Raw genomic sequence first — 11,005 nt, 5'->3', positions numbered from 1 at the left:
CCTTTTCTCTTCCGGCTCATACTCACTCATCCGTTCCTTCCAACCCTCACCACCACCACTCAAGATGGTAAGTCACAATTGTTCAGTTCTGCAGCCATGCCGCATATTTTCCGTTCAAATCAGAGTTTCAACACTCCTGGACAAGCTGCGATGCAAGATCTGTATCCAAGCAGCCATCTCGGGGCTATATGCGCGATTCCATGAGGTATACTGACCATGCCACAGCACTATACACTCATCGCTTCGACGGCTGCACTTTCTGCACTGGTTCCGCGCCAGATGCGAAACTGCCCCGCTATACCTACATGCCCTCGCTGGAACGGTTGCGTATCTACCTCCACCAACGGTGCTGTATTCCAGCTCACCTGTGCGACTGACTACAACGGCCCCATCATCGACTCTGCCCAGGTACGTTGCAATCCCGAGGAAGACTAGAATACTATTCACACCTTTAAAGGCCGATGTATTCGTCGACTGCGCAGATGCTTGCTCTCGACACAAGGATTGCGTCGCATTCAACATGAAGGGAAGCTTCTGCTACCTTCTGGGCAACCCCAAGGGTACTGCCCGGCCAGCGTAAGTTTGTCTCTAACACGTCCATCTATTGCCAACAACTTTCCAACTCATCCTGCAGAACCAACGTGTCCACCGGCAATCAGCTCAAGGGCCCGACCATCGCAGAGCCCGCGCCTGGCTCCTCGACATGCACCGACGTCATCGACTGCCCTACCGATGACAAGTGCAGGTACACCACTGCGAACCAGAAGCCGTTCATTGCACAGTGCAACTGGGACTACTATGGTGGCGACATTGCCTACAAGTCAACCGAGTCCATGACCAAGTGTGTGGACGTGTGTTCTGTTACAACAGGATGTGTTGCCGTTACTTGGTTTGACCAGAACTGCTACCTCAAGAACAACAACACCAACATGATCTACAACAACAATGTTGATAGTAAGCATTTGTGCAATCGCGAGTTTGATCTCCGAGCTAACGCATGTTTAGGTGTTCATCTTGAGAACTAGACTTCTCATCTTTGAGGCAAGCTGGATGCCGTCAACGTTGCACATCATCGCTGGATCGGTCACCACCATGCCGTGGTGTTGGAGTGGGCGTATATGGGGTTTTCCAGGCCAGAATGTTGCATGAAATGCCGCATATCGGCCCGTAGGCTGTTGCTCCAGTCGAGCTTTCAATATCACGAATAACCCCCCGTTTCAGTTTCACCTCGCGAAAGTAGCTTCGATGATTGCGTAATTCTTTTGTACTGCGTACACGAGTTAGTTTCACACATCTTCCTCTAGTGGCGACACAAAGTCTTTGAGGATATTTTAATGCACCTTATTAATTTCGCTAGAGGCTAGTCTATAGTCGCCGCCTTGCTGCTTTTAGCTACGCTATCTAACTTATACTATATAATCTATCTTTAATAATAACTTGCTAACTCTTTATTTATATAGTAATAATAAATTCTACGTTATCTTCTTCTACTAAACTAGAAGACGCCTAAGATATTCTTCTTCCTTGCTAGTTATAGCGAGCTGCGCTTTAAGCCTTACTTATAGTACTTTAATTATAAGAATCTTAGCATCTACTATAGCTTGCGCAGCTAGCGTAATAACTTTAAGTATACTATTAGTATCTAGTAATTAATAAAAGCTTTTATTATATACTTTAGAAGCTCTTATACTATAAAAGCAATACTTAGTAAGCTAGCTATTTATTATTCTTCTTGCTAGGCGATAGTAATATAGAGAATTTAACTTTCTAGATATCTTATTTATCTACTTTAGCTTTTAAGCCTATATAAGGCTCTAGTATAATCTTTAACTATTTAAGTAATAGGTTAGTAAGAGTTAGAGGTATTTTAATTATATTAGGCTTTTAGTATTATATAGAAGAGAGAGGAGAATATTAGCAGCACGTAGCTTTATATACTATTACACTTAAAAACTTTAACTTATTATAACTAAGAAATATCCTCTTAAGAGTTACTAGTGTCTTTTAGTAACTAATAGTATCTCTCTAAACTATTAGCTCTACTAATAACTATAGTACTATAGTAACGCACTAGATAGCACTCTAGCGAATAATATTAAAGCTATTGTAATTATACTATATACTAAAGCATAACCTTAAAAACTAAGAACCTAGGACTAGACCGCAGTCTGAGTCAAAGACGCACTCTATTCTTTCTTCCTCTAGTGGCGCGCCTCGCTTACGGTACCTATGCTTGACTAGCAACACAGCCCGAACTTGGCATGGTAGGCTGTGTTCGACACCAACCAACTAAACCCAGCTATTTTGCCCTTGGGTCGATCTTCGAAATAGTCGAGGAATTGCGGGGTGATCATCAGGCTGAGACGTCAAGTGCATCGATACGGGACCTGCGTTGAAGTTACGCGCCACGATAAGGCGACCTGTGTGTTGATCAACTTTCTCTTTTGCGCCTTGCTACGTAGAAGTACTTATAGTGGGACCACATCTACTCAATCTCGTATCTCATTTTACTAATATTGATGTATCGCACTCCCGATATTCTTCCACAGCTTCACCTACGCGTTACCAAAGTACCTCCAAACATGGGCATCCTAGCATCTTTCACTCGTCCTAAAAGTCCACTTTGGCAAGGACCTCAACGCTTCCATCACCATGTCTTTCTCGTAAAGGCATTTATGCTTTTTGTCTTTATCATCATCATCATTTCCCACAATGCTTCCTTCAAGTACGGATTTAATGATCGCGACAACGACCCCCGCTGGCGAAGCTATGCGTAAGTCACAGCACATGTTCTTCCCACTTTTGATCATTTCAAGAGCCAGGCCGATCGAATAAGCGCATGCTAACTGTGTATCTAGGAACGATTGGTTCTTCCGCACAGGATTCGCAATGATCCCAGATACCATTTACACCCTCTTCAGCCTCGTGGCTATACCCTCTTCAGCCTCTGCACCAAATTTATTCCATCCCATCCTTACTCTCACTGTATCTTTGGTCATGGTGTGTCTTTATGGGGCCATCTGCTTTCTACACACGCTCATTATCTACAACGATGAGAGCAACACCTACAACAAGTCGTATTGGGATAGCCTTGGATATGCTGAGGTGGGATTCCAAGGGGTACTAGGCCTTTTACATGCGGGAATGGCTCTGCTGAGTGGCATTGCCGTGCATCAGTGGAGGATGTCGAAGAAGGGTAAGAGGGCCAATTATACTGCGGATGTGGAATTGACGCCTTCGACCAAAGATGGTAGGGCCAGTGATTTGAGTTAAATGGCTAGTCAGAAGAAGAGGGGACATTGTTTGATGTGCTTCCCGTCAGCGGGTTCCGCGAGTTGATCACGCCGGCAGCATCAAAGGGAACGAAAATGAGTAATTATGAGGTGAAATTAGACTACATGTATTTATCAAGAGCAATAATGTATAATGCGTCCTAGATTCTGCTATGTCAAGGAGAGATCAAAGTGGGAGTGGATGGAGCCTTATCTCCATGATCGCCGTTGATAGCACCCCACTAACGCTACGGTGACTCAACCAACCACGACTCACATAAAAGACACGACGACTGCCAGAACTTCAATGTAGCCGTTCAGCTGTTTAAGATTCCGATGGCTCTTCAAAGCCTCGTTGTTGGCGCGATAGCGGCTCATCCCATAACAACCTTGTTCTTCACGCCTTTCCTGCTTGTATTGATCCGTTCAGTATATCGCATCTGCTTTCACCCTCTCTCCCACATCCCTGGACCCATCTTACCTAAGCTCAGCAGCATCTTCCTTCACTACCACGCCTACATCGGAGACGAAGCAAGTACTATCCACAAACTCCACGAACAATACGGCCCGTATGTCCGAGTCTCACCGAATGAAGTCGATATAAGCGACGCGGATGCTATACCCGCAATCTACGTATCGAAAGGAGGCTTTCCGAAAGCGGCGTGCTACGCAAATTTCGACATTGATGGCCACAAGACTATTTTCTCGACTATCGATACGGACTACAGGAGCCCAAGAGCGAAAGCTGTGGTCCCGCTGTTCTCAACAAAGGCATTGAGGGAAAATGAGAGAGCGATTTGGGGATGCGTCGATCGCATGGTGGAGCGATTGAGGGACGAAGCCATGACAAAGCGGCCTGTCAACGTGCTCAACTTGACGCGAAGCCTGGCTGTGGACGCAGTCTCTACGCACCTGTTCCGGGAGAATTACGATGGGGTCAGCGAACGCGGTCCAGTACTCAGTGTGAGCGCATTCGTGGACGCATTTGTCGCTGTCGGCCGCTTCTTCTACCTCCCAAATTTCGCTTTCACGTGGTTGGAATGGGCCGTTGCCAAATGGTTGCCCGATCCAGAGACTGAAGATAGCATGATGCTTGTTGACAAGTTCATCGGCACACTGGTAGCAAATACCTCCGAGAAGTCAACAACATACCCCGGGCGTCTACTCGCTGCGGGACTCAGCGACTCCGAAGTTAGGGCACAGTGCAAAGATCTCATCTTCGCAGGAACAGACTCTACGGGGATGAACTTGGCAACGATCATGCGCAATCTAGCGTTGTACCCAGATATGTACGAGAGACTAAAGGAAGAGATCAAGGGTAACGTTGCCCTTGGCCCGGATGCACAGGACGTTCAAGCGCTACCCTATCTCAACGCTATTGTCAAAGAAGGCCTCCGAATTAGCATGGCAAATCCTACGCGCTTACCTCATACGGTCCCTGCAGGAGGTTGGACTTTCAAAAACACATACTTCCCAGCTGGTGCCATTGTCGGTTGCTCAGCGTATGAGCTGCACTTCAACCCGGACATCTTTCCCTCACCAAGAAGCTTCCGGCCTGAAAGATGGCTGAGCCCAACAGAAGCTATGTCGAAATATTGGTTCGCATTCGGCGCAGGGAGCAGAGCGTGCATCGCCAGAAACTTGGCAACCATGGAGTTACAATTCGCGACGGAGAGGCTAGGTAGAAGTGGGGTTCTTGATGGCGCAAGTGTCGTACAGAATGATGTCGAGATCTACGAGTGGTTCAATTCGAAAGTCAAGGGCGAGAGAATTGACTTGGTCTGGGGTTGAGTGAAATGGCTCTGCAATCCCCTTGACTAGATGAAGTTTCGACTTAGGAAAAGGGTATGCGTTACAGAAAGTGAGAACAAAGAATGTACACCTGTATCGTATGTCCGATTTATATGCGTCCTGGGGGCTTTCACGACAGTCATTCTGCCAGGTCTTATGTCACCCGGTGCCGATTGTAAGTGTATCGGTCAATTGCATGCACGCTTCCAATGCAAGACAATGTCACTGAAGCAATCATGGGTCGAGCGAGCGGCCTCTTTGAGAACAACTGACCATCGCGGACTCCATCGGCAAGTTGCGAAGCAAGTAGTGAGAACATGCGATCGGTGAGCATACATCAACAAGGAAGCAAGTATCTCAGAAACTAAGAGGATGTAATGTATTCAGAAGAAGCTACAGACTACTAACGCGGAGCAACAAAGGGGAAGAGAAACAACAGGAGAAAGAACATGGCAGAAGCCAGCGCAAGCTCACACTAGCGTGAAACGGAGCGACGCGACCAATGAAGCGTGCAAAAAGACAGCAGAGCCAAAAGCGACAATCCAGCTACCTCATCGGTTCGTGGCATCGCAGGATGGCTCGCTTCAGTCGGCACGAAGAGAAATGCCCGGCGGAATCGGTTCAAGGACGGCACTTCTCGCCTTTCTCGAAGCACAACTCGACAACCTCGCGCGCGCCGTTGTGGAAGCACTTCTTCTTGATGCCGCAGGTGAACTGCCAGTCGCACATCTGGGAGGAGTTAGTCGACGAACTATACCAATGAAGATGATGCAACATTGCAGGGGGTGGGTGGGCAAGGCAGTGACTTACGTTGCAAGACTCATCACCAAACTCGCACAGATAACAATCTTCATCGGCAAAGGAGAAGTCTGGCCGGGTTCCGTTGGAGATCGCCGGCTGCAAATGGGTGGTCGTTGTGTTGGAAGTAGGGGCGTCATCGCCGGCGAGCACCAGAAGCATCGCGGCGGAGCCAAGGAAATCGCCGGAAGCCATGGACGTGTCGTATGCTTTGGACGCCTCGGCGTCCTCTAGGAAGCTTATGCAGACCTCCGCTTCGCTGAGAGGGTCTTTGCACAGGAAGTGCTCACAGCCTTGGTCTTCGTCGCAAGCGAAATCGCACCCCTGTTTGTAGCGGAAGTCAGTCAGAAGTTCTATAAGCACGCGACGGACTGGTGCTTCAACTTACATCGCACTCCGCGTTACCGTCGCAAGAGTCGCACATTGGCTTGGCGATAATGCTATCGCGGGGAGACATAGGCGCAGGGGTTTGGTTGGCACGAACTGATCTGGCTACGGTGTGGGTCGCGGTCGTGATCACAGTGACGGGAATCTCGAGCACGTGTGGTGAGCGCGAAGCAGTAACAGTTGGTGGCTGGAGCATGATGGTGGACGCTGGATCCTGGTAGTGATAGGTGACAGTGGAAGTTGTGCCTGGTTGCTGGTAGACGACAGTAGAAGCTGGGTTCTGTACAGTAACGATGGATGTGGTGCCTGGTTGCTGGTAGATTACAGTGGAAGCCGGCTTCTCCACAGTGACGGTATTAATCTGAATCTGAGGGGCTGCCACGACGACAGTGGTAGTCTGAACCCGAGGAGCTGTCATGACGACAGTGGTAGTCTGAACCCGAGGAGCTGTCACGACGACAGTGGTGATCTGTGGACGCTGAGCAACGACAGTCACAGTGCTTGTCTGTGGACGTTGAGAAATAACCGTCACGGTGCTGGTCTGTGGACGCTGAGTAACAACCGTCACAGTGCTGGTTACTATAGGTATCGAAGTAGTTGTCGTAGTGCATGGGGAGCTCTGAGGAGCTACGACGACAGTAGTGGTACTGGTAACAGGGGCGGACACGGTGACCGTGACGACTGGCGAGGACGTGGGGTCAACGACAGTTGAGATGACCACTGTCTCAGTGGTAGTTGTGGTCTCGCTCGGTCCGGAAGCAGAGACGTTGAAGCCCGGGGGCTGCCATTTGGAACGGACGCTCATGCACACCGTCATGTGAGTGGCCAAGTTGTTGCAAAGGTACTTGTCGCACTCCGCGCAGTCGGCGTGGCATTCCTGAGAGAAGATAAGTTAGCAAGCTGAGTACAGGCAAGAAACCTGAGACGAATCAACGTACTGGGCAAGTTTGGTCATTGCAAGGGAAGCATTCCGACTGCTTGAAGGCAGTGCGACGAGTAGGTGACTGGTTGTCGCCATCGTTGGAGGCTAGCTCATCGCGAGGGGCCAGGCCAGTGTGCGTCGGGGGTACGGCTGTACGAGCAAGCGTGATGGTTGTGGTGATGTCGGAAATCGACGCCTCAGAAGTAGGTGTGGCGGTCACAGTTACAACAGAGGTGCTGATGGTGGTCTCGAGGATGTTGGCTGTGACTGTGTGATTACGGATGACGTCGGCAAGCTCGGGTTGGATGTCGAAGCAGTTATGCCAATCCAAAAATGCGTCGAAACATTGGTAATGGTCGCAGTCCCGACAATAGAAACTGTAAGACGTGCAATACTACCAGACAGAACGTCAGCAAAGATCATCCTATTCTGAAAGAAGAGGACATAAGGAAGACTTACGTCGCAAGGGTCCTCAGTTGAGCACTGCTTGCACGAAGCTTCCGACAGAGCAATGGTACGAGGGGACACTGAGTTGGTGTTGCCAACAGCCAAGTCGCCTCCCTGGTAGTAGGAGCAGTAGTTGTTCTTGTCGCAGCCAATGTGCCAATTTCCGTCCACGACGGGAGTGTGTTGGGCTGGGACAGCATCGACAGGGTCCTCAATGGAACTTGGCTTGACTGCCAGGCCGGCAGGCGTCGCGGCACCGAAGGCGATGAAGCCAGCGATGACACTGGTGGTGAGACGCATGGCGTAGGTCGTGGTTGGAGTAACCAAGCTCTGCCTGCGGAATGCGTTGATGGGTGGGCTCAGGTATGGATGATGGATGGATGAGCTGGGTAGAAGAGTTGTTGGTAGAGTTGCTGGGCTGAGTTGGGATGTGAGAGAGAAATGGAGGATGAAGACCCGAGGACGGGATTATATACTCTAGAATGGGCATGCACGTAGCTTGTAGGCGGGCAACAGCAGTGAGGTGCTGCTGCTCCATGATGTGTTGATGTTTACGTTGTTGTAAGTGGAAGAAGGAGGAACATGTTGAACCTGACGACGGTCCTGCTCCAAAGACAGCAAGGCCTACTCCGAAACGTGCTAGTCAGGGAAGTCTCGCATCCCCTCGTTGGAGGAGCGGCCAGTGCCTTGATCTTGCAGCCTCCTCTACATGCATCGATAGACCAGGTACCCAAACATCGTCCGCGGGATGGGCATGCTGCAACAATAGTTGGACCAGCATATACAAGTGCTGAAGGAGAATTATTGTCGTTCGAGTGTGGCAGCATCCTTTACAGCCGATGTGCTGTCCATGTAGGGTAGTAGGGCTCGGCGGAAGTGCTCTTTCGTGATGAGCGTGGTGTCAGCAACTCGGAAGGAGCGTACGGGCAGCCTGGGGACTACGTATAGCATGATTCAAGGGATGAATCGATGCACTACGAGCGTGTGAGTATGTCCATGTATTAGACTCATGGTTCGAAGCCTTGCACAGAATTCTCGTGCGTGATGTTCCGTATCCATATCCTGTGCTGGGAAGGATCTCACATGAGATACACGACGTGCAGCCTGGTGGCTGGGGACTTGCGCTGCCATGTAGAGGTTTCGGCAGTGCTGAGGTCTCGTGGCACGCGATGGAAAGGATGACGTTCATCAAGTCTAATGAAGTAGAAGCTAGTCGGGAGTCGCGAGATGGCTGCAGCCAATCAGGCAAGGGGCTGACGTAGCGCGTCCAGCTCCGTGGGGAAGGCGCGACGGTGGGTCAACTGCGACTCCATAGCTACCAGCGACTGCGAAACGACGCATCCAGACCTGAGCGCCCTGTTGGTCATGATGGACCTCTCGACGCTTGGGCGTGCCCCTCAGTGGCTCTCGTCCGCTCCTTCACTTCTGGCCCTGCTCCACGTTGAAGCGTTTCTGGCTACACAACCGCCTGCAAGCCCGGCGCAGCCCACTGCAGGCAACTGCGGCACCAACTTTACTTGAACCCTGGTCTCGCCCGTATTCTCTCTCTAGTTTGCTGCCAATCCCGCTCGCAAGCCTCTCTACCTTGCATCTCCCTGCGCAGCTCATTCTACAAAACTCACGCGCGACCAACTGCCCGCCATGACCAACGACAAGGCTGCACCCGCCTTCATGGACCTCCCGCTCGAGGTGCGACACTCCATTTTCGATCATGTGGCCGCGCGCGACGTCAAGCCTAAGAAGCTGCTCCGCTACTGGTTCGAGAAGAAAGAGGTCAAGGAACTCATTGCCCAGGACGCCATTCACAACCCCAACGGTCCCACCCCGCGCGTCGTATACGCCAACGACTACGATGATCACGATGACGAGAGTGCTGTAAGCGACTACAACAGTGAGGAGGAGGATCAAGAAGAGAACGAGGATGCTGCAGAGGACAGCGAAAACGAGGACGAAGACGAAGACGAAGATGGAAATGAGGACGAAGGAGCAGAGCAGGAAGATGGCAATGGTGAGGATGAAGCTGAAGATGAGTCTGAGTCTGACTTGGACGGCGAAGATGAGGACGATGAGGTAGAAGAAGCTGTCGCCGGCGCGCACGATACCCAGTCGGCAACTGCTAGCGTCCACGTTCCAGCCCAAGCTACGGCTCAAGTTGACCCCGACCACCACTCCGAAGATGGGATGGCAGAGGAAGAACCTGGACAAGGACATGCCGGTGAGGGCGACAGCGAGGATGAGGGCGACAACGGCGAAGAGACTGAGGGCGCGCAGCTACACAATGACGAAGAGGCCGAAGGCGATAGCGATAGCGACGAAGATCTGGCTGATGACGGCGGCAACGCTGCTGCTACAGTCGTTGCGGCTCAGCCTCCTCCTCCCCCAGCACCCGTATTCCGACCCCATAACAAGTGGCGCCACATACCGAACTTCATGCGCATCACTCACTGTCCTCCGCCGGTCCAGCTCCTGCTGGCCTCCCGCCAGCTGAACAACGAGGCAAAGAACTGGTTCTACGATGTAGCTGTTCTACGTATCGACGCCACTGGTAGCTTCGCCCACACGTCTTTCTTCGAAGAGGCAAGTCATTTTCCTGTGTGAATTAACGTGTGACATTTGCTGACTTCGTACACCAATGTTCAGGCTTTCAGCCAGATCACCGACGCTGCCTTTTCTCCTATGGAGAACATTCGAAAGGTTAATATAACTTTCGTTTGGGATTCAGCCTGGATCCGCGCCGACACTACCGACTCCATCGAGGCCATCTTCCCTGCCCTTCTTCGCCAGCGCTCCAATTTCGTATTCGAGATCCTGTTGAAGGCGCCAGACTTGCGAGAGGTCGTCATTCATTGGTAAGTCAGCCCAAGGTTCGATTTACTTTCGAACAATCACTAACGTTGCGCTCCTAAGGCACGACTCCATTCAAGACGACGAGAGCGCTAACCTCATGCTCGACAATCTTGCACCCTTCCATACATTGGGCCCTACCGTCAACATCATCGAGCACTACATCGCGGCGGACGCCAAGCCCAAAAAGCGTAGTATCGCTGGCAAGCGTCGCGTCGAGTTCCAAAACATACTTGACATGGGTCTTGATCGGCTCTTCTAAGATGCGATGCTTGGCACCGTCGTACGGCGAAAACTCGGTTATAATCTCGTATTTCTGAAGAAGGCAGCCATATGTGGATGTGATCGAGGATAGCTTTCCTTTTTCATGAACTTTCGCCCCAACAAGCCGGGACTTTACGTCCTAGTGCCTTAGCCTGCACATGCCATCGACTCTTGCGGTTACCGTGCATCGATCCATGGTTCCGAATGCGCAGTGTTAGTGGGCTGCAGGGTTCAAGTATCCGAAAGTAGGCCTTCGGAAATTCCAAGATACCTCATTACA

General features: G+C 50.8%; 4 protein-coding genes across 4 annotated transcripts; 3 read left to right on the top strand and 1 right to left on the bottom strand.

Annotated features, from left to right (window-relative positions):
* Positions 1 to 216: 216 nt before the first annotated feature.
* Positions 217 to 1,025, top strand: J4E86_003428 (uncharacterized protein; the record flags this gene model as incomplete). The annotated part of the gene is made up of 4 exons (XM_051443983.1): positions 217 to 408; positions 458 to 576; positions 635 to 954; positions 1,006 to 1,025. 4 exons carry the CDS (start codon positions 217 to 219, stop codon positions 1,023 to 1,025), a joined length of 651 nt encoding a protein of 216 aa, XP_051305478.1.
* Positions 1,026 to 4,088: 3,063 nt separating this feature from the next.
* Positions 4,089 to 5,063, top strand: J4E86_003427 (uncharacterized protein; the record flags this gene model as incomplete). Its single annotated transcript, XM_051443982.1, has 1 exon — positions 4,089 to 5,063. One exon carries the CDS (start codon positions 4,089 to 4,091, stop codon positions 5,061 to 5,063), a length of 975 nt encoding a protein of 324 aa, XP_051305477.1.
* Positions 5,064 to 5,684: 621 nt separating this feature from the next.
* J4E86_003426 (uncharacterized protein) lies at positions 5,685 to 7,917 on the bottom strand (the record flags this gene model as incomplete). The annotated part of the gene is made up of 5 exons (XM_051443981.1): positions 5,685 to 5,792; positions 5,874 to 6,185; positions 6,250 to 7,125; positions 7,187 to 7,417; positions 7,630 to 7,917. The coding sequence occupies 5 exons, from the start codon at positions 7,915 to 7,917 to the stop codon at positions 5,685 to 5,687; spliced, it is 1,815 nt and encodes a 604-aa protein (XP_051305476.1).
* A 1,341-nt stretch (positions 7,918 to 9,258) lies between these two features.
* J4E86_003425 (uncharacterized protein) lies at positions 9,259 to 10,723 on the top strand (the record flags this gene model as incomplete). Its single annotated transcript, XM_051443980.1, has 3 exons — positions 9,259 to 10,140; positions 10,258 to 10,466; positions 10,525 to 10,723. 3 exons carry the CDS (start codon positions 9,259 to 9,261, stop codon positions 10,721 to 10,723), a joined length of 1,290 nt encoding a protein of 429 aa, XP_051305475.1.
* Positions 10,724 to 11,005: the final 282 nt, after the last annotated feature.

Source organism: Alternaria arbusti (genome assembly GCF_024043155.1).
Source record: "Alternaria arbusti strain BMP 1465 chromosome Unknown scaffold_3, whole genome shotgun sequence".
NCBI classification, from domain to species: Eukaryota; Fungi; Ascomycota; class Dothideomycetes; order Pleosporales; family Pleosporaceae; genus Alternaria; species Alternaria arbusti.
The sequence above is the reverse complement of the archived record's forward strand: the minus strand, read 5'-3'. Positions and strand labels throughout refer to the sequence as shown.